General features: G+C 37.1%; 1 protein-coding gene across 9 annotated transcripts in view; it reads left to right on the top strand.

Moving 5' to 3' along the window:
- Positions 1-21,522, top strand: part of Rfx3 (regulatory factor X3) — a 259,080-nt gene that overhangs the window by 103,113 nt on the left and 134,445 nt on the right. For all 9 annotated transcript variants that reach the window (XR_013047992.1, XR_013047991.1, XM_076561780.1 and 6 more), the window contains one exon: positions 16,251-16,375. Coding sequence is in view for 7 of the 9 variants with exons in the window: in XM_076561765.1 (XP_076417880.1) it covers positions 16,251-16,375 (125 nt within the window). In the remaining 2 variants the exon portion in view is untranslated. The remainder of the gene's footprint in view (positions 1-16,250; positions 16,376-21,522) is intronic.

The raw sequence follows: 21,522 nt of genomic DNA, 5'->3' as shown, positions 1-21,522 counted from the left end.
CAAAATAGAGAAAAGGGGCTGAAAAGCCCTCAGTATATACAATGTACAAACATTTAGTTGGCATTACCACACACATTTGCCTTGTTTGCTTTACTTAAATTTTTGATAAATGCCCTGAAAAGGTGAGAGAGACACTTGGAAACTTCTTGGTGTGCCTCTGATCATGGGGTTCTATTTTCACTGTGCAATAAGCGCTTGGATTGGAGCTTCTGGCAGCATGCCCTGTTCTTTGTGACAGCCCTCTTCTTGTCGTTTCTAAGCCGTGCTCTGTTAAAGCTGTTTTTCACTGGGAACTGAAGGCCTGAGTTTTAATGCCAACTCTAATGCTAACCAATGGGACCATTTTGAATATTGGTCTCAGACTCTTAAATTGGGAGCCTGAGCACTTCTTAACTCTAAATGTTGCTATTGGGAAAGAGGTCAGTTATCTGATAATTGATTATCCTCCTAAACCAAAGAACATTTACTGAGTGATTCATTTACCAATGAATGTTCCTCCTGAAATAAATTTACTGAAACATAAATTCACTCACTATCCATTTTGTTTAATGTACCAACTAGTGTTATTCATCAATTTGCCTAATGACAAATTATTAACTTCTTGAGATGTGCTCATATTAAATCTGTTTAAAATTTATCACAAATCACTCTGTATAAAATAGTTGCAAAAGATTGGGCTTTTTAGTGGCAAGCATTAAGTTTCAATTTGGTGTTAAAAGTTCTTTCCATAGCCATTTCACCTCAGATATTTTATAATAGATTTATTTGTCAGTTCTACCCAGTCATATGCTAAATTTATCATGTGTATTTGATAACTAAATGTAGTAACTTTAATACTTGTTAGTCACTTAAAATAGAAGTTATGTTCAACTGAACTAAGTAAGAAAGGCATAAATTGAGGGTCGTAAAGAATTAAGTTGATAAAAGATGTTTTTAAAGGAATAAATCATTCACACTGTCACTTATAAACTTATAAACTCATAAATATTCAAGAAGTTCATATATAATTTGATCAAAAACAAACATTCTCAGATACAGTCTATATAGACATAGAGCAAGTTTGCAGTACATTTCATGATAAACCTTGGATTTATCAATTTAAAGCATCAAATAGCTCTTCCAAAGCTCATTAATGCTGGTTATTTAGTACAGATAACTTAATATTACACATAGTTTGAAGAAACATTGAGTGAATTGGTAAATGGTCATTTGACAAGATGAGTTCACATTTGACATTGTAAACCTAGCCTTCTCATTTCCTCATATCTCTGCCTGGCATGGGAAGAGACTGGGTGTGTGGCACAGTACCAGGCCCTTATGGTAGCATCCCTGTTTATGGAATAAGAGGTTTTTTTGTTTTTGTGTATTTGTTTTGTTTGTCTTTTTACCTCAGCCATATCCTGTAACTAGAATTTGAATCATGTCGAAGTTCTATGTCTGTGTCTGTGTATTTGTGTGTTGATCAATGTATGAGACATAGCTACATGAAACAGATGGACTGTTTGCTAACCTAAAGAAGTTAAAAAGGCCTGGATAAGAACCGAAAGTTTCTTTGTACACTCCTATGTCTTACCAGTACAGTGAGTATGTTCTACATGAGCATTTGAACAACTGAATGAATATAGCAAGTTGTGCAACATGTTCTTGGTATATGACAAGAAAAGATGGCCTTGTGCTCAAGTAGAAGCAGAGATGAACTTGGATTAGAAGACCTCATTGTGGCATTGCAGTGCAGCTAGATATTCTAAACACTATTTATTTATTTTATTGATCTCTGTCCTTAAGGCTTCTCAGTTATTACCTTTAATTGCAATGCCATTTGATTTTGTATATTTAAGTATATTTCTCTGGCACTTGTGGGGAGGCAGTTTGTTACTAAGTAGAAAGGGAGCTACAGACTATGGCGCCTATGCTGAAGACTAACTGAGATTCTTCTTTCTTTTGGCACCTAAGAAAGTGCAGTATCCTTCCTTTAGAAGAATTGAAGTGGGCACCTGAGAGCTCAGTGCTGAGATTTCAGCAAGAAATATAGTCCCCCAACCCTGATTCAGATTCCAAGTTTATTTGGATTAGTACCCTAGCAGAAGATTATAGTAGCCACACGATTAAGCCTGTGTGTGTGTGTGTGTGTGTGTGTGTGTGTGTGTGTGTGTGTGTGTGTGTGTGTGTGTGTGTTTGGGGGGGCAGTCCTGGTGATCAAGGCTATGTCCAGCTAGAAAAGTGCCTTACTACTGGACTCCTTTCTCTGGCCCCGGATTTAATTATTTTTATTAGTCTTAGCTGAGACATACACAGAGAAAAGAATAGATAACCACCATGTTAAGTGCTGTGAGCTGCGGAGTAGAAATGAAGACTTCAAGAGGATAATATATCATGGAAGATTATTAACTAGGTTAAGAACTCACACAGATGCAATTACTCTAATGAGGGACTACATAATAGTTGATCTGTCAAACATTTACAGTGTCATATACTGAGCCTAGTACTACATATGGCTGGGTGATTAAAAAGGAAAGCAAGACAACACCTCTGTCAGACCTTAGGGATCATGTATCACATAACATTCTAAGTCTCTTCTTTCTTAGTTATACAACCTTGATGCTGATAGGATTATTTAAACACTATGTGCTTTTTACATCCATAGAAAAGGGGGAATAGTAACTGTAGATTCCTCACAGGATTTCCAGAAAGATGAAAATAATATACTTAAATTCTTTTTCTGTCATTTATTTATTTTAAGATTACTTATACTTAAATTCTTTAGATAAAGTGTTAACTGACTAGTAACTCGAGTCTTCCTGGAATACCTTCTTCAATAGAAAGTTTCAGTACTTACTAAGAAAACTTAGGAGAATAACAGTTGACTATTGCTAAACTCAAATTTCAAGTCATCAATTAGTGCTGAAGTCAGACAATTGCTATTAGGCTAATTACTTATTATTAGCATTTCTTCTATGAAAATCAAGGATCTGTGTCTGTGTAACAAAGGAAGTATAACAGGGCCACCTGTTCTAAGATGACATGGGTAGAGCACTAGTTCTGAAAATGCAATTCAGTGAACCATTTGTACTTTTTAAAACAGTAAGTGATATGTTAGAAGGTTTAGAGCAGTAGCAAAAACAAATTGATTTGCTCATTTAAATTTAGTTAGTCCTGTATCTTTATTTTAAAAATTAGATACAAAGTCTTTTGAAGCTTAAAAGGGAGTTATAATAATTTATACAATTGAATAATAATTTAGCAATTGAAATTGAAGTCACATTAAAAATAAAAATACATTCTTAATGAATGTCACTATTGCTGATGGCTAGAGCAGACAATTATACTTTTACAGAATTTTAAGTATTAAATACTTCTGAAAAGTGCTGTGGGGTGGTCGTCTATATGTCAAATGCTCAGATTGGTCAATAAATAAAACACTGATTGGCCAGTGGCCAGGCAGGAAGTATAGGCGGGACTAACAGGAGAAAGGAGGGAACAGGAAGACAGAGGGAGACACTGCCAGCTGCCGCCATGACAAGAAGCATGTGAAGACACTGGTAAGTCACGAGCCACGTGGCAAGGTATAGATGTATAGAAATGGATTAATTTAAGATATAAGAACAGTTAGCAAGAAGCCTGCCACGGCCATACAGTTTATAAGCAATATAAGTCTCTGTGTTTACTTGGTTGGGTCTGAGCGGCTGTGGGACTGGCGGGTGACAGATATTTGTCCTGACTGGGCAAGGCAGGTAAACTCTAGCTACAGAAAAGCATAGAACTGTTTCAGTGGGGTCTTAAACTCAGTCTTTGGAGAGTCATATTTGTATTCAACACATTTAATATCCTGGGTGTATTAAGCATTGTGGCATATTTGTGGGTGATGAGGTAATCATAGTCCATGTGCTCATGCAGTTTATTCTTTCCATGTCAAGATGAATGATGTACACTGTAGTACAATATGGTGACTGCTACATGTAGAATAATGCCACATTGCTATAGGAACTCCTGGGAGGACAACAGGCCCAGACTTGTTAAGAAGGGGAAAGAGTGATAGTTCTTTGGGAAGAATTAAGGAAGTAGAATTTATTCTAGCCCTAAAAGTTGAAGATGAGAGAAGTGAGGTGGGAAACAATATTTGAAATGGAATCAACTGTTGTGGCACTGAGGGAACCCCATGTAGCTAGAGTGGATGTGTAAACTGAAGCTGCGTTCTAAGGAGTCTCTTAATTCTTGGTAGGAAGTTTGCACTTTATCCTGAGAGTAGAATTCCAAGGATCTGTGTGGTGGGATGGAGATCTAAAAACAGATTTGAGGGCTAATTAGAGCTAAATCACTATTGGAGTAGGTAGGTGATTAAAGTCAGGGGATATGAGAAAAGAAGTCTGTCTCTTATTTGTAAGGTACATATAGAGATACCAAAGGAACTAGATGTCAAGCTAGTCAGTCTTGTCTGAAGGGATCACTTGATCTTGAACTCGTTGAGAACAGACTATAACTTCCACATCCTGTAAGAGCAGTTATTGGCAGGAATTTAATTAGCATAATGAAAATTTAAGCTTCTCTTTGATGATTAAATATTAAGATTTAGATGTGAAATGACATTATGCTTTTAAAAACAATTCAAAAGGTAGTTCAAAATCTGGAACAACAATTCAGTAGGAGAATTATTGACTATGCTTATTTATAGGGGAGTTAATTACATACAGTTGATATAGATGGCTGAATCCTTTACAAACGAGTATTGGGAATGTAGAACTTATATCCCAAACCCAAGGTGTGTGTGTGAGGGGGGGGGGTGTTCAATGGGGAAGAAGTTAAACCTTTGAGGGAGAAAAGACTGGGCAGGCAGATTTGGATGAAAGCAGAAATATAGAATGTCATGAAAGAACTTTTTGAGAGATAAGAGGTTGTTAGTAAGAGTGGCTAGAAACCAAATGCCCAGGTATCCAGTAGAAGCTGCATAAATGTAGATGATGACTTTAGGGCACTCTTGTGAACAAATTTGGTTAAGAAAAGAATTATTGGGTTAAGAATAGCTAATTATTAATGTATTTATAAAGGACGAAGAATTCTATCCCCTTAACTGTACTCCCCACAAAAGACCAGCAAAGTTCAGTGAGGAGAAGAGGGGAGAGATGAAACTCATTTGTGTGGATTTTCCTTCTTGTTCCAAGTGTTGTCTAACATGAAATCTGTCAGTCATGAAGAACTGAGTTGATTTTAAATGTCCACTTACTCCTTTTAGAGGTATTAAACATTTATAAAATGACATAAGAAATCACTTCTTGTAGTACTATTTAAAAAGGAGTTTTAAAAGAAATTACTGTTTTGAAGGAAAGAAAATGCTTTAGACTAAGTTGTAAGCTCAGCCATATAGAGAGTATATTGCCAGTCCTCCAAATGTTAGCTTCATGAGAACAGAATAACTGCAATTATTATAAATTTTACTTATTTAAATGTTACCTATCTATATTTAAATATCTATTTAGACATTAAATTTCTAAATGATATTTTGAAGTTGGCAAATACTTCAATGTATTCCAAGTGCATTTCTGTAATGAAATGTTTTTTTTGATTACTAGCATTATGTTTTGCAGCAAATGTTTTTGTGTGTGTGTGTGTGTGTGTGTGTGTGTGTGTGTGTGTGTGTGTGTGTGTGTATGTGTGTGTGTGTGTGAAATAGAGAGTTTTTTTGGGGGGGGGTCCACCTACTCCACCCACTCATATTCACTTTTTTTGCCAAAAATGTCAGTGATGACAATTCAGTTCTTTAAGATGCTGTACATTTAAAATGGGAGATATTGTTCCCATGATTAGCACTGTTATTATACAGTATTCCTTTCCTTTTTTAGATGGTGTTGATTTCTTTGAGACTGTCATTAGAATAGTTAGGAATTATAAAAAGAGTCTGTTCTCTTCTTTATAAAAAGAAAAAGAGATGGGGAAAATTCTTGTGTGGGCAAGAACATTTAAGAGGAAAATTGTCATTGGGGTGTGAAGAAAAGTAAGAATTCCTGTTCTTACTTTATAGTCCCTATAAAAGGCAACTGCAGTCTTCCTGTTTGGGAGAGTACTATAGGCTTAATTCTCCAGTGGTTCTTTAAGTCTCCGTGCCTTTTAAGACAATGTTTGCCTTTCCTTTGTTGCCATCCTAAGATAGGGATACCCTACTTGGCAAGCATGTTCTTGGTCATCATCCCAAAACATGAGATAGGATGGATCCTTGTCGTACGTGTGAATAAACCACATACAGTGTCTGGAGTTTGTAGGAAGAATGCACACCTGATACCAGTGCCTGTTTTGAAATGAGATACTTGAGGGATAGAGATTTTTGCCTTGCATACATGAAGTCCTGGGTGTGATCCCCAGCACTACAAAAACAGACAAACCACTTTCTTGGTGAACTACCAACTTGGATGTGTATCTTCCAGAATTGCAATCCAGAACTTTGTTAGAGACATATTTGCTCTTATCAGTTGTTATCAATGGGATCAGACATGAATTGCAGGTTTTAATTCTTGATTGGACATTAGGTTTGGGCATTATCATAAAAGGGGTTAATTCATATTTGAAAGTGTATATTAATGTAGATTTCCTTCCTTCAGTATAAAATGGTAATGATTATGCAACTTGCAAGAGTGAATCTAGAGATTCTCTTCAGAGATTATGTTTTGAGATACGGTCTCAGGTTGGTGTGTTATATACTATGTAGCTCTAACTGGCCTGAAATTTGAGGTTCTCCTGTCTTAGCCAGGTCCTCAGATTGCAGGCATACACCACTATGCTGGCATCTGGCAATATTTTAAAAAAATAGCATAGTTTATTAAAAGCATCTAGAGTACTTCTTAAGAAGTGTTGGAGAGATTTGAGTTACTTAGCAGTAAAAAATACAGAGGTAGAACTGTTGGCCAGAAACTGAACAGATCAGAATCACTAAATTAATAGGTATTTTCCTGATGTGAAAAGCTATGTTGGATTACAGAATTTATGGAAGACTGTTTTACATTGTTCCATGTTGAGATGGGTTCATTGTTCATTCTAAAATGAGTTCATTGTTCCATACTGAGGTAGGTTCATTGGTCCATGTTGAGGTAGGTTTTTAGGGTCTATGTTCCTTTTTTAAAAATTTTTTTTTATTTTATTTTTTCCTTTTATTTTACAATACCATTTAGTTCTACAGATCAGCCACAGATTCCCTTGTTCTCCCCACTCCCGCCCCCCTCCCCTTCCTCCCAGTCCACCCCATATTCCCACCTCCTCCAGGGCAAACCCTCCCCCCCAGGTAGGGACCCTTGGCTCATTCTGGAAGGAGGGGACTGGACCTGCCTAGACTGAGTCTACCAGGTTGATCTATGTTCCTTTTTGTTAGGAGACATGTGTCCCCTGTAGTCTAGGTGACCTAGAACTCACTCTGTAGAGGCAAGGATGACCTTAAACACCTGAGTTTCTTGCCTCAACCTCTCAAACATTGGGTTTAGACATGTGTTACCATCTCATGCTCAACTCATGTTGCTTTCACCAGCAATTCTAGGTCAAGCTTGAAACTACTCCAAGTATATTCATTGGTCTCTTGGAAGTTCCAATAACATTGCCCTCTACCATGAACATTTATAGTATATGCCTCAAGAAGTTTTCCTTAAGCATGTCATTGTGTATCTGAAAAAAACTGCATTATGTGATTATCTACAAATTGAGAAACTGATATTTATGCTTATGGTGCTGTGTCTGTCTGTGTTATCTTTTACATATCTCTGTCATAATCTGTTGCTGGCACTGTGGCTGGGTTCTCGCTGGCCCTGATACCCAGGGGGAGTGGGTGGGAGGACGCTGAGGCAGTGACATGGAGTCCAGGAGGTTGCAAGCAAGCTTGTTTATTAAACAAAAGGCTGGGGTATATATGTGGGGCTGTTCGTGGGCTTTTGCTTCTAGCTGCCGTGGTGTTTCTTGGTTGGCCTTGGGTTACACGTCATCATTTTTTGGTTTGGGGCTTATGGGTCAGGTTTCCTGTGGCCAGAGCGCTTGTTGTGTGTGTCACAGCTCATTGTTTGCTTAAGGCGTGGCCCAGTGCTTTGTTCAGCCTTACCCGCCTCAATAACCTATTACTGGGATGTTAGAACTTTTGTTTTTTGACAGTTGAGCTGCTCAGTTTCTTTCCTTCCTGTCATTGATTAATGCAAGTGTAAGGGATCAACAGTTACTCAGTATAAAACCCAAGATGCACCGCCCCCCAAAATTCAGACTAGTATTTTTAAACAAATTTTTAAAGATTATATATTTTAAAAAATATTTTTAGTTTTTGCACTGTATTTAGATGATATTTGCTGTTCCCCAAACTCTAAATTCTCCAAGATCTGCTGCCTACCCCTCCTAATGTCAATCCTTTTTTTTTTCTTTCTTTTTAAAAATTAACCACTCAGTGTATTTGTGCAGCCCATCTACTCATGGGTGTGGACCCTTTGCCGGAACATTGTCAGCCTCCTGTGAGCCATACATGCACATAAAGCTGATGTTCTTTCCCTCAGCAGCCTTCAACTGTCAGTAGCTCCTTGGCTTCACAGGAAGAAATATAAACCCCACCACCAAATTGGAATGTTGACTGGCTTGATTGTATGTATACATGTTCTCTGCAGGTGTCCATACAACTGTGAGTTCATGAGTGCAACATTCCTGTCATGTCAAGAAGACCCTGTTTTGCTCTGGTTATCTGTAACCCATGGATCACCTCCTTCTACCATGGCCCCTCATCTTTTGGGGAAGTAATGTGATAGTCACAGTTATAGCTGAGTATTCCAAAGACACTTAGTGTTTGCACTCTGTTGTGTGTTTTTGTGTTGACTGTAATCCATTGCACAAAGAAGCATCTCTGGTGAGGTCTGATACTTTCTAAATCTCTGGGTATAGAGATAGGAATTTAAATGGCAGTTTGACACTATGTGCATTTAGCATAATTTTAGTAGATCACCCTTTCGGGTCACAGACAAGTGGGCCAAATCGACAGTACCAGGCATGCATGTTTTTCCTGTAGAGTGGGCCTCTGCAGGAAAGTGTTGGTCAACCCTGTAGCATTCCTTCCACTTTTCTCCCTTGGGCATATCTTTCCTCACTGTTACTTACTGTAACTTCTGGGGTTCACAGCTAGGTGGAGTGCTAATGATTTTTCTCTTAGAATAGCCAGCATAGTACCTTCTAGAACTATGAAAATTGGCCAACAGAGGGGAAGCTTCCAGTTTAGTAGCACCTTGGTTTTGCCAAATCCTGTGACCAAAATGTGTAGTGTCTTCAGCAATTCAGACATATTTTAAATTCTGTGTGGGGGGACAACTTAGAGGAATGGCAACAGCCTATATTGTTCTAGGGTCCCTGGACAGCCCTGATGTGCTTTCTTAAATACAAACGTTAAAGCCTTAGAGAAATTATAAAACACTGTTTTGATTGTGTCCATGAAACATGATACATATTCAATTTTGTGCTATGTTTATGTGCTCAAATCTGTGGTTCTTTCTTTTAGGGCCCCAAATTTTGACTGGCCATTATTATCAAATTGAGATAGCCTTTTACTTGAATCCTATTTGTTAATAGTTCTGTGCTAGTAATAATCATTAAATAATTAAACTTATTTAAACTTTTTAGAATTAATTTCCCTATTCTGTAACTAGGAATATGTATTTCATGGACGGAATTAGAATTAAATATGTACAAATCACTTGTGCCATTAGTGACAAACATAGCAACTTGTCCTAATATCTGAATTAATAGTGGCAATGAATTTGTGGTAAAATAATCAGTGTTCATTTTCTTTTGAATTGTCAGAGTTATTATCAATTTGATGGATTCAGGTTATTTTGAAGATTGGGCTGATCAATAGGGAAAATATATTACTTTGTCTCATAAATTTTTGTAGGAATCTCTGTATATTATGATATTTTCTCTCCAGAGACAAGAATAGAGTTGGCATCCTTGGGGAGTTTGTTTCTTTGGTTTCCAGCTTTCCTCCCCCTGTCCCCACACTGTTAGCTGGACACTGTATTTTTGTGTTGTCATTTGGCCTCTGTCGTCTAGACAAGGCTGATCTGACTATTAATTCATGAATACAAGTGAGAGGAAAAGCTGGAATGGCACCTCTGCCTGACGAGGGCTTCTCTTGATAAACAGGAGCAAAACAAATGGCAAAATGATTTTCATATCATTTCATCACTGCAATTTAGTGTTAATGGATGGTTTCATGTTACTTCTTAGTCCTTTAAGATAAAAACTGTTAAGAGATTTTTTTTTTTTTGTATTTCAGTTTGGAAGAAGAAACAATCTTTTATAATCTATTCTGAGTCATAGGAAGAATTGGGTAAATGAAAGCTTTTGTTGAAAAGTGAAAAAAAAGTTACCCAGGCAACCTGTTGTATGCTACAAGTGTGCTGATTAATCATCTCCAGCATTAATCACTGTCATTGATTATCACAGAAATCTGACTACAGATCAGTCTACACTATTATCATTCCTTCATCTTTTCTGAGGATGAAATTAACAGAAAAGATTTACTGTACACATTCCTAAGAATCACGCCATGAAACTTAAATAAAGAAACAGGGCTCTCGTCATATAGAAAGTCAATGAATTTTCTTCTTATATCCCTCAATTACATTATCTGTTGATGTGATAAGACTGCATTTTGCAGTGCATAAACTTTCCTTAGAAATCTGGTTTTTTAAAAGAGAAGGTTTTGGCTATGGCTGCAGTAAATAGTTTCTCCAGTTACTTTTTTCTTGTGTAGAAAAGTGAAAAATTAAGTCTTTTGTTTTGTCTGTGTAGGTAAAATAATATGCTCAGTATATTTTGTTAAGGTTTAAAAAATTATGTGATTACTTAATGTATATTAAATGTGTATACATAGACCAGTTCAAATATTCCTATTATTTTGTACTAAGCCTTTTTGAAAATTAAAAGTTGAAATAATCTTTTAGTAGCCAACTCCAGAGTAATCAATGTAGATAATCACACTCATTTTCTGTTCAGGAATGGTAATGTTAACAATATTTTTCTGTAAAAGCAATGCTCACTTTAATTCCCTAATTTTATGTTTTTAAATTTTTAATTTGTATTCAAGTGTATCTCTTCCTCCCACCCCTGTCTCCCTCCCTCCTTCCCTCCCCCTCTCTCTCTTTGCCTGTGTGTCTCCATCTCTCCCTCTCTTTGTGCAGTGGGGGGTGGGGGCAGAAAAAGGTGTTGATGGATCCCTTGGAGCTGGAGTTAAAGGGAATTGTGAACTCAACAATGTGGGTGCTGGGAACCAAAGTCTGGTCTTCTGAAAGAGGACTAAATATTCTTAACCACTGAGTAATTTCTCCAGCCCCATTATACCCATAATTTTATTTAATGGAGGAGTTAATGGAGGTTTAACTGAACTTGAGTATTAGTAATGAAATTTTTATGTTTCAGAACCTTTATAATAGTTTTGGTTCTTTTTTCATGTAAAAATATATTAATGTAAGCCGGGTGGTGATGGCGCATGCCTTTAATCCCAGCACTCGGGAGGCAGAGCCAGGCGAATCGCTGTGAGTTCGAGGCCAGCCTGGGCTACCAAGTGAGCTCCAGGAAAGGCGCAAAACTATGCAGAGAAACCCTGTCTCGAAAAACCAAAAAAAAAAAAAAAATAATAATAAAAAAAAAATAAAAAATCAGGCTTCTAAAATTCTTATCATTTATATTGAGTATAGCCATATTTAGATATAATTTATTTTGATCATAAAGTAACATAATAATTTTGGTTAATTTGGTTTAAGCAGGAAGTGGAATTAGCATCTTGGTCTTTCTATGATAAGGTAAAAGAAGAAGCAGTATGAAAAACTGTAGATCTTTATCACATTCTTCACTCAGAAAACTAAAACTCGGTTTAATGGAATGAGAATGAGACATCTCAGGCTTCTTTGTGGAAAAGAAAGTATTTCGGGATGGAAGACCCCAGCAAGCATCAGGTGGACCCAGCCAGTTTTAAGCTTATAAAGTTCTGTTTGATAAGTGATTGACTAGGTCAGATTATTAAACCAATTAATTTGGCATGTACATTGTATGTGATAAAAGGAATCCAACTGAGAATTTGAGTGTGTTAAATAATTTTCAGGAAGTCCCCTATAGAACATTTAAATGCTTTGAAACTTGCAAGAAGGCATGTTTGTTCCAAACACACTTGATTTGCCTAGGTTTGCCCATCAGGTTGAAGAAATGCTAATTTGTTGCATTCAGCAGCTGGGTTTTGCAATAGTCTTCTCCTCCTCCTAGGGGCTAATTAGCCTTCTTTCAAAATGTGGCCTATTTAGCCTTGGATTCTCATGACTCATCCAGAGCTGGCTGTACAAAGCAGAACCCTTAGCAGGCGGGTGTGTCCAACTGCTTAATTAGCCAGAATAAAAAGGTCCTTTGTCAAACAAGCATCTGTTGCTCATGACACACCTGACAGCCACATTAAGCAAGGATGACTAGACGGAAATTGTGCAGTCTCTCCTGTAAGAATATACAATTCATTTACATGTGGGCCACATCAGAGGCAAACTGCAGGGGGTTATTTAGCTTATCAAAATAGATTACTGTGACTACACTTGTGATTGATAAACAAATATCACTTAACAGGCACTGAAGGGACAAAACAACCAAATTACCCCTAGACATAAACAAAGCCTTAGAAACTTCTGCTGGTCAATGAGAATGTTATAAGCACCCAAATTTGTTCAGCTCCCTAAGGTGGTAGGCTGTGGACACTGCCCTCCTGGGACGAACTTCACTTTGCACAAATGTTGGGCATTCCCCAAAATAGTTTTAGTGTGTCAGTAGGTTAAAATAATCTATTTAACAAACTTTGATAAGAGGATTATACTCTCTCAATATATTTTATATTGTCATTGTTCTGCATTAAGATTAGGTTTATAGAGTTAGTGAACATAAAGTAGTTCTGGAAAAATATTTATTAGTTGGGAATTATTGCTTCAGTAGAGAAAATACTTTCATATCTGTAGGGACAGTGGTGGAATGGATCTGTCTCCATGATTGCTGGAAATGTACATTAAGAAAACATTATGAACCTCAAATTACTGTTCTGACTCCCAGTGTCCAGCTTTTTGTTTGGAAACTAAACTGTCATGAGTCTGCATCACAGTACACCCAGTGGCTATAAGCATGGATTTTCAAGCTAGACAGATGTAAAATGAATTTAGATTCTTCCTCTTCCTGGCTGCATGCTTTTAACAATTCTTAAACTTCATCCATGTTTCAGTTTCCACACTTGTTAGATAAGGATAACATCTGCATCATGGATTTCCTTTGAGAATTAAACTAGCAATTGTTAGTACAGTTAGACTGGTTTCTAGCACCAGGAAAAGACTTAGTAAATGATAGACCGAATTGTAGTTAGAGCTGTTTAAGCCTGGTTGTAGAAGTCATAAGTCTGTTAGAGAGAGTTTTCTCCAGGACTAATGGAGGTAGTGAAATTAGAGACGAATGAAGCCATTTCGTCAGAAGCCTAGAGAGAATGCTCAGGGTTTGAGAGCGCTGGCTGTTCCTGTAGAGGATGTTTCCAGCACCCACAACCATCTGTAACAGCAGTTCCAGGGGATCCTAAGTCCTCTTTGGACCTTCTTGAGAACCAGGCATATATTTGGTGCATATATAGACATACATACAAAGTGTTCATACACATAAATCTCATACATTTTTTTAAAAAGCTAGTCAAATGAACAGAAATTAGAATTAGCAGAAAGTACTCTGGGGTTTGATTGATACTTGGGTGCACTAGATTGGGCTCCTTATGCCAATTTTGATGTAGTATAGACAGAGCTGGAGGCCAAATAGAAACTTCTCTCCTACTCTCTAGTTTTGAATTTTAAAACAATCATTTCTCCACACTTGTGTAGTTTACTCTTGTTGAATAGTTGACATATTTTGCTTCCTTTATGGTTTCTTCATCTAAAATTTTACCAGTTTGTGTTATTCTCATTATATTTACCTGGGCACTCTGTGTTATTAAACTCAGAGCTTTCAGTGTATCCTGCAAAGTTGAGAGCATGAACTTTATTCTGACATCAAACCATTCTTTTCTGTTTCCTATGTATGTGGTAGTGTGTAAGTGGTGAGTGATTTGACATCTCCAAGCTTCAAACTGCTCACCTATAAAATGAAGAACATTATAGTTTTATTTGTTAATGCAAAATATTGGCACATAGCTAGTCCTGGTAAAGTTCCAGCTAGCTCTGTGCTAAACAGGAGGGAGTATTCGTGCAGGAGACTTCACACTCTATTCACACTCTTTGGGAACCCACACTCTATTGATGGAGTGGAGTAAGGAGTAGCACTACTTGGCTACACATGACTTCTGTATCTGTCCATCTAACCAAGGTCTACTGGTTACCCTGGAGCTGTGAGACTGAAAATCCTCACATAGATGCTATCCAGCACCATCCATTCCTTGTTCCTTCCACAAACCTTACATACACATTTAGCTCCTTTGTTATAACACAAAATGTAATCAATACTCTGTGTATACTTAATAAATCAAAGGACCTGAAAGGTTTTTCCTTTCATTTTTGGATTGCTGCTTTTCTCCCTATTTGTCATAGAAGAAAAAAATAAAAGGAAGAGATGTGGCTCCTAATTTATGTATTCTCTTTTAAGAAAAAAGGTAATTTTGAAGGGGATGGCCAGTGCTGGAATCTAACCTAGGGATAATTAAGCACTCTTTCATTGCACTGTAGCCTAGCTTTGGCTCCCAAAATTTGGAGCATCAGTATCTTCCCTCACCCTAATCAAACAAGAATTTTGTATAGTAAATGATATCATTCTCATTTAGTCTTAGGCATCTCCATGGTTATAATACTTGTCCCAATTTAACACGATTGTTACATTTAAAAGAGCCACAATTTGTAATATTTCACATAAAATCTTGATTTTTCAGCTTCTTTTAAAAATCACAACAGTTTTCTACAAGTTGGTCTCCCATATCCAGAAAATCCTCGAGCTGAATGTTAGCCTATCTATGTAAATGATGCCTTAGCTGAAGTCTTTACCTTTCACCCCTCTCTTCCTTCTTCAGTATAACCAAGGTCCCACAATTAAAAGTGAAAGCCAGGTTGTTTCATGGAATAATCTATTCATGAATAAATGTATTTATGAAAAACACTCAGAAGAGCCCTTTACATCTCTTGAACAACCGGTGGCAGTTGTTATTTCTAGACTTTTGTATCTAATGAGATTTGTGTAGCTTTAGGACTTTGACCAAGAAAGCAATAAGAAAATTCACAGATCACCTACAAAAATGCCACTATAAAACTGTAGAGAAAATCACTCCAGTCAAAATGAAAAGCACAGCCCCAGCTTTTCTCTTGCCAGGTTGACGATGTTTCTTAACCTGTCTGGGCTATAGATTTTGCTTTCTCAAATAAGAACAGATTTGTTGTTTTTCAAGGTCCATTCCTAAACCTGAACAAGATGATAGCTGTGGAAAAGAATTAGATTGGTCACACTGTGACAAAGATTTTGAGTAGAATTAATTTTCTCCTCCAAAGAACTGAATACTTGAGAATTTAATTTTCTTAAGGAACATAAATGCCAGCTGTGCTGTCTACTAGTTTAAACTGCAGTGTATTGCTTTCCATAGGGTATCAAATGGTGTCTCCTACCTTTAGCCACATACCAGAAAATTCACATTTATTTTTTATTGAATTTGTAAGTAGCAAAAGAAGATATCACTGCGGAAGCCTAAGAAAATTAGAAAACATGATCCTGTGTCTGAATTTAGAGTATATCAGTATATATAATGTTTGAATAATAACTTTTAAATTTAGAAATGGTTTATTCTATATTCTGCTGCTTTATTGTCATCCTAATAGCCTCGAAAAGTGTCTAGAAAGTATGGTACATTACATTGTCATCTATTTTAGGTTGTGGTCTGAGATTTGAATATCTTGAATATTTTAGATCATAGTTCATTACAGGATTGAAATACTTTATAACAGTTGTGTCCAAGGACAATAACTTTCATTTAAGTTCTTCCTCTTTCATTGAAGATCAGGAGGTACTAATAAGGATTTTTACAAAAGTAAACATTATTAATTTTATTAATAATTCTATTATTACTCTTTATTTAGTTAAACACTGATCAGAATGACTAATCACATGCCTGAGTTACTGTGGTGTGATGTTTGGAAGTCTCAGTTTTTTGATGCTAGGAACACATGCAGTGAAGCTCATGCTGCAAGGCCAGCATTGTAAACTTTTTTCCTCTGTTCCAGAGACCATCATGCAGACTTCAGAGACGGGTTCAGACACAGGGTCGACAGTGACTCTGCAGACGTCTGTGGCTAGCCAAGCAGCAGTGCCTACACAGGTGGTACAGCAAGTGCCAGTCCAGCAGCAGGTAAGGACCTGTTGCTTCTGGAGCGCTGCTGCGCCTTAGGTGTCTAACAGCTCCCTTCAAAGAGGACTAGCAATTTACTTGCTGGCCTCCTGGAGGATGGAGATAGGCATAGTTCCCTTCTGGTTAGCTCAGCAAGTGTTGCTTGGATATTTCCCGGGTGTGCCATGTCCCTTCCTTGCTGGACTGTAGACCATGTTCCTCTTCTAAGAGCTTCTCCTAGCTCTTAAAGGGAGGTGACTTTCCTGACCTGTCCACCTGTTTTCTGCTCTTTTCTTCCCACTGCTTACTAGAACTTCTAATCTCTTTTATATGCAAATGTCACCAATGGTATTTTTTACATAAGTTGAGAGTTGTATTCAATAATGGGAAGCATAATATACTTTATAGGCAAGGATTTTGCCTTTGTGGTGTTTCAGGAATTGCCGTGGCACTAGTTGGCTGTTAAATACTATTTAATGAAAATAAAATTATCTTAAAGGTCTGGAGATCTGACTCATCCCATTTAAAGAACTGCAAAAGAATTAATCACCAGATGCTTAGTACCGGTCTTATTCATGCTCAGGGAATTTGGCTTGTTTTGGAAAGATACTGACAAAGTATTGCTGTTCATGCCAGGTAACAGTTCTGCATGTGGATTGTGAGCTCACCGGCATGTCACTTTTTCCAAATAGTGGCAAGAACTTACATATTTCAATATACTAGTTATGTTTATGTTTCTTCGTAATTTATTTATTCCTCCCTCCATCCATCCCTCCCTCCCTCTGTCTCTCCCTTCCTCTCTTCCCCTCTCTTTCTTTTTTTCACTACTACTAAAAAGGAACTTGTAGCACGAATATCAAAAGGTCTTATTAATAAAATCAAACCTGGGAGCCAGGTATTGTGAATACTAGAAGATCAGAGAGACAGAACCTCACCCACTTCTCAGTTGATCCTGTATCCTTGAACTGGAAGCCTCTGTGTCCTCATTCAGATTGCTCTCAGCTGAACTGCTGCTCAAAAGCCTAAAAGCTTAACCAGCTCTAGTTCCTGGTTTTCATGCCTTATTTTATACCTTTCTGCTTTCTGCAATCACTTCCTGGGATTAAAGGCGTGAGTCACCATTCCTGGCTGTTTCCAGTGTGGCTTTGAACTCACAGAGATCTAGGTGGATCTCTGCCTCCCAAGTAATAGGATTAAAGGAGTGTGTGCCACCATTTTCTGGCCTCTATGTCTAGTCTAGTGGCTGTTCTGTCCTCTGAACCCAGAAAAGTTTATTAGGATGCACAATATATTGGGGAACACAATATATCACCACAAGAACTTCTACCAATAGTGCCATAAAAGCCACTGGGATTACTGACACCATTACCAACTTCATAATTTAACACTCTTCAGAGAAGTAGGGCTTGCTCCAAGGAGGAAGTAAAAACCAACTGAGACACTGTTCTGCATTTCTAACTTTAAAGAGTTAACACTAATCTGTTAATAGTAAGCACTTGCTGAACAGGTGACCTCTCTGGTTCAGTTTTGATCCTACCCATGGAAAAATGGCACTTCAAATGAAAATAGAATGTGCCAGAGGTTCGTAGTCCCAGAACATACCCTCTTGAGATGGTGGCCTGTCTGCAGTCTGTTTCTGACCCTCTGCCCTTGTTCTTGCTCTCTTCCTATCATCTTTTCTTTGTTTTATGTTTTCAGAGAAAGCTTTTCCCTTCATTAAACTTGTCTATTGTCCAGAGCTTACTAAAATTTATAAAGAGTGTATGTAATGGGGAAAAGAGCCAGATAATTCAGTGAGTTTGTTACTGAAATAAATGGTGCAGAGCTTAGCCTCCCTCTTTTTGCATGGACCGTCCCTCAAAGGGAGATTTGTCTCTTATGATTTATTATTTTTATATGTACTTACATGGATTTAAAAATAGCTTATTCTTACTACTTTGCTATGTCTTGAATTTTTTCTGTGTAGCATTATGATAACATGCTTCATTTGGGCATGCAAAATATGATTTCTCTCTCTCTCCCTCTTTCTCTTTCTGTCTCCCCCCACACACTTCCTATTCTTCATGCTACTAATATTTTAGTATGTATTTTCTTTGTTTTTACAGTACTGATAGTAGAACCCACTCCTTAGTACTTTACCAAGATGTATGTCTGCAGCCTTCTTCTGATATATTAGCATAACTGCTGTCTCTGGTCTATGGAACTTTTATTTCAAATACATTGCCTACTATTTGCATTATAATGTGGTAGAGCAATATCCATTGTTTATACTGTCATGTAGAAATGCTGCTAACAGCAATGTAAACAAAGACTACCTTCCTTTCCAGTAAAACTCATACACTTTGTATAAACTTAATGATGTATTTTTTTTAGTTTGTGAGACTGATATACTCTTAAAAAAATTAAAATTAAAACAGTCTGGAAAGATGGCTCAGTAGTTAAGAGCTCATACTTCTTTTGTAAGACCCGAGTTCAATTCCCAACACCTACATTAAGTGATGTTAACTAACTTGAAGCCTGTCACCAAAGGGATCAAGTACCTCTCTCTGCCTCCATGGGCACCAAGACTGTAGAGTATATCTCTTCCCTCACATACACATAATTAAAAGTTAAAGAAATCTTTAAAATGCAGGTTGATATGTACAAGAAAAACACTCTTCTGACATCTGAGCCTCTGTCTGGGGCCTATGAGATGTTTTTATCTCTGAAAACTTGAATAAAATGAATAAAATCCAATTTCCTGAAGCCTTATGGTAAAGTAGGTAGATTTTGACACATTGTGCTGGAACCTGGATGGGCCTTTCTCCTCTCAACACCTGGGTCCTTGATTTTGGATATGTTCCGGTTTTTATTAATGGCTGTCTTCCCTTTGTTTCCTTGTTTTCTGGTTTTTATTAATGACTTTCTTCCCTTTGTTTTCTTCTGACACACTTTCTTGATCGACTTTCATTATTTTCATGTTAACTTGTTATTAATTTCTAATATACCACATCTTATTGAAAATTATTTATATTTACTCTTGTAACATTACATTTTATTTTGTGGTTCTTGTTTGCTCTCTCTCTGAAGATATTAATCTTTTCATACAATTTATTTCAAGATAATCTGTTTTGAAGTAGTGTGTGATAATATATGCCTATAATCAGTACTGGGTTGGCTGGGGCATGAGAACTAGTTTGAGGCCAACCTAAGTTATGAAGTATAGGCTATTTCTAAAAGCCAAATTAATAACCAGAATTTAAATGACACTACAGTGTTTCTGCTTTGTAAAAAAATTCTTTTGTTTTTGAGATTATAATATATTTATATTATTTTCCCCTTCCCTTTCTTTATTCCAAACCCTTCTATGTACTCCTCCTTGATTGCTTTCAAATCCATGCCCTCCTTTTTGACTAATTATTGTTACATGTAGGTAATATATTTATATACATATAGAATCTGAAATACATAAATACAACTCAGTCTGTATAATGCTCTTTGTATGTGTTTTCATTGCTGACCATTTTTTATTGGATAACTAGTTGATATATTCTTCCCTGGGGAAGACTGTTTTTTCCACTCTCACCATTTCAGAGTTGCTTGTAATTCTTTGTGTAGAGTTGAGGCCTTTTAATCTTTGATCTGTCCACTTTGGCATATCTATTGTCCATAAGATTAGGCAGTCTTACTTGTGAGACTTTATTGGGTATACCTTCTGACATTTCTAGGAGATACAGCCTCACAGCAGACTCCCAGATCCTCTGGCTCTAACAATTTTTTCCACCCCCTCTTCTGTAATGTTCCCTGATCTTTAGGTTTGATGGGTTGTTTTGTAGATGTATCCATTGGTACTGGGCTCTGCAGTTCTGCATTTTGATTAGTTGTGGTTTTCTATAATGGTGTCTAACTGTTGTTTTTCTATAATGGTCTCTAACTGTTGTTTTCTATAATGGTCTCTAACTGTTGTGAAGAGAAGTTTCCTTTATGAAGGGTAACTATACTGATTTGTGTATACAAAGACAAATATTTGGAATGTAGTTAGGCATTATGCTGCTTAATAAAGTGGTGGTTGTAGCTTCTCCAAGATTCATGACTTCACTGTCCTTGGGTATTTGGCTAATCATGATTTCCCTCCTTTTGATTGGGTGTTAAGTTCAATTAGAGAGATTTTGGTTATTGCCCAAGTATCTGTACCTTCACAAGGCACTCTTGCACCTTTTGTGTTATCAGACCATGCTGGTAATTATTGTGGTTCATAGGCATCATAGCTCCGTAGGAGTATCAGTTGCTTTCTTCCTTTGGAAGCTTCATGATGCCATCTGGTAACATGAAAGCTAGTTTTCAGAGATGGAGCTTTCAGGTCAGTTTCAGCTCAGGGCCTCTGGGACCTATGTTTGAAGTGTGCGGTATCTTCAGCGATAGAGGTTACCTCTACCTCTAGGGGTGCAACCAAGGTCAAAAGCAATAAAAACAATAGCCTGTAGTGTTTGTGGAGTCTCTTGAACAACTCTGCCAACAACTCAAAATAGGGTTGGTCAAAAATGCTTGATGTTTGGGTTTTTGTTAGATGGTCTTTGGCTCTTGGAGGGAGCATTGCCAGTCCAGATGAGAAAATTTCATTTGAAGTATTTATGTATATTTATATACAGAAATATAGGGTTGTTGTTGTAAATTGTAGTATGTTTCCTTATAACTATTCAGACATCCTTACTGTTAGTTTACCCTTATGGTTTTTTAACCTTTTCCTTCTGTATTTTCTTCTCCTTCATAATTAGATACCCATTTTCCCCATTTCCCTGTTTAAATCACTTGTATCTTGTTATTCCTTTCTCCATCATTTCCTCACTCCCTTACTCTGATAATGGTCCCTCTTTACTTTCCTGGTTTTGGCAGTTACTCCAGTATATGTCCCCACAGCTGAGGATCTGTAACTAGGAGCTTGTGATGAGAAAGAGCACGCCACATTTGTCTTTCTGGGTCTGGATTACCTCACTCCATATGACCTTTTCTAGTTCCATCCATTTACCTGCAAAATTCATGATTTTAGTTTTCTGTATGTCTAAGCGGTATTCCATAGTGGGTATGTGCCATTTTTTATTGTCCATTTGTTACGTAAAGGACATGTGAATTGTTTCCATTCCCTAACCATTGTCATTAGAGTAGCAATGAACGTGGCTGAACATGTATCC

Source organism: Peromyscus maniculatus, chromosome 1 (assembly GCF_049852395.1).
Source record: "Peromyscus maniculatus bairdii isolate BWxNUB_F1_BW_parent chromosome 1, HU_Pman_BW_mat_3.1, whole genome shotgun sequence".
Lineage (NCBI taxonomy): Eukaryota > Metazoa > Chordata > Mammalia > Rodentia > Cricetidae > Peromyscus > Peromyscus maniculatus.
Note: the sequence above shows the minus strand (reverse complement) of the source record. Positions and strands in the feature narration are given on the sequence as shown.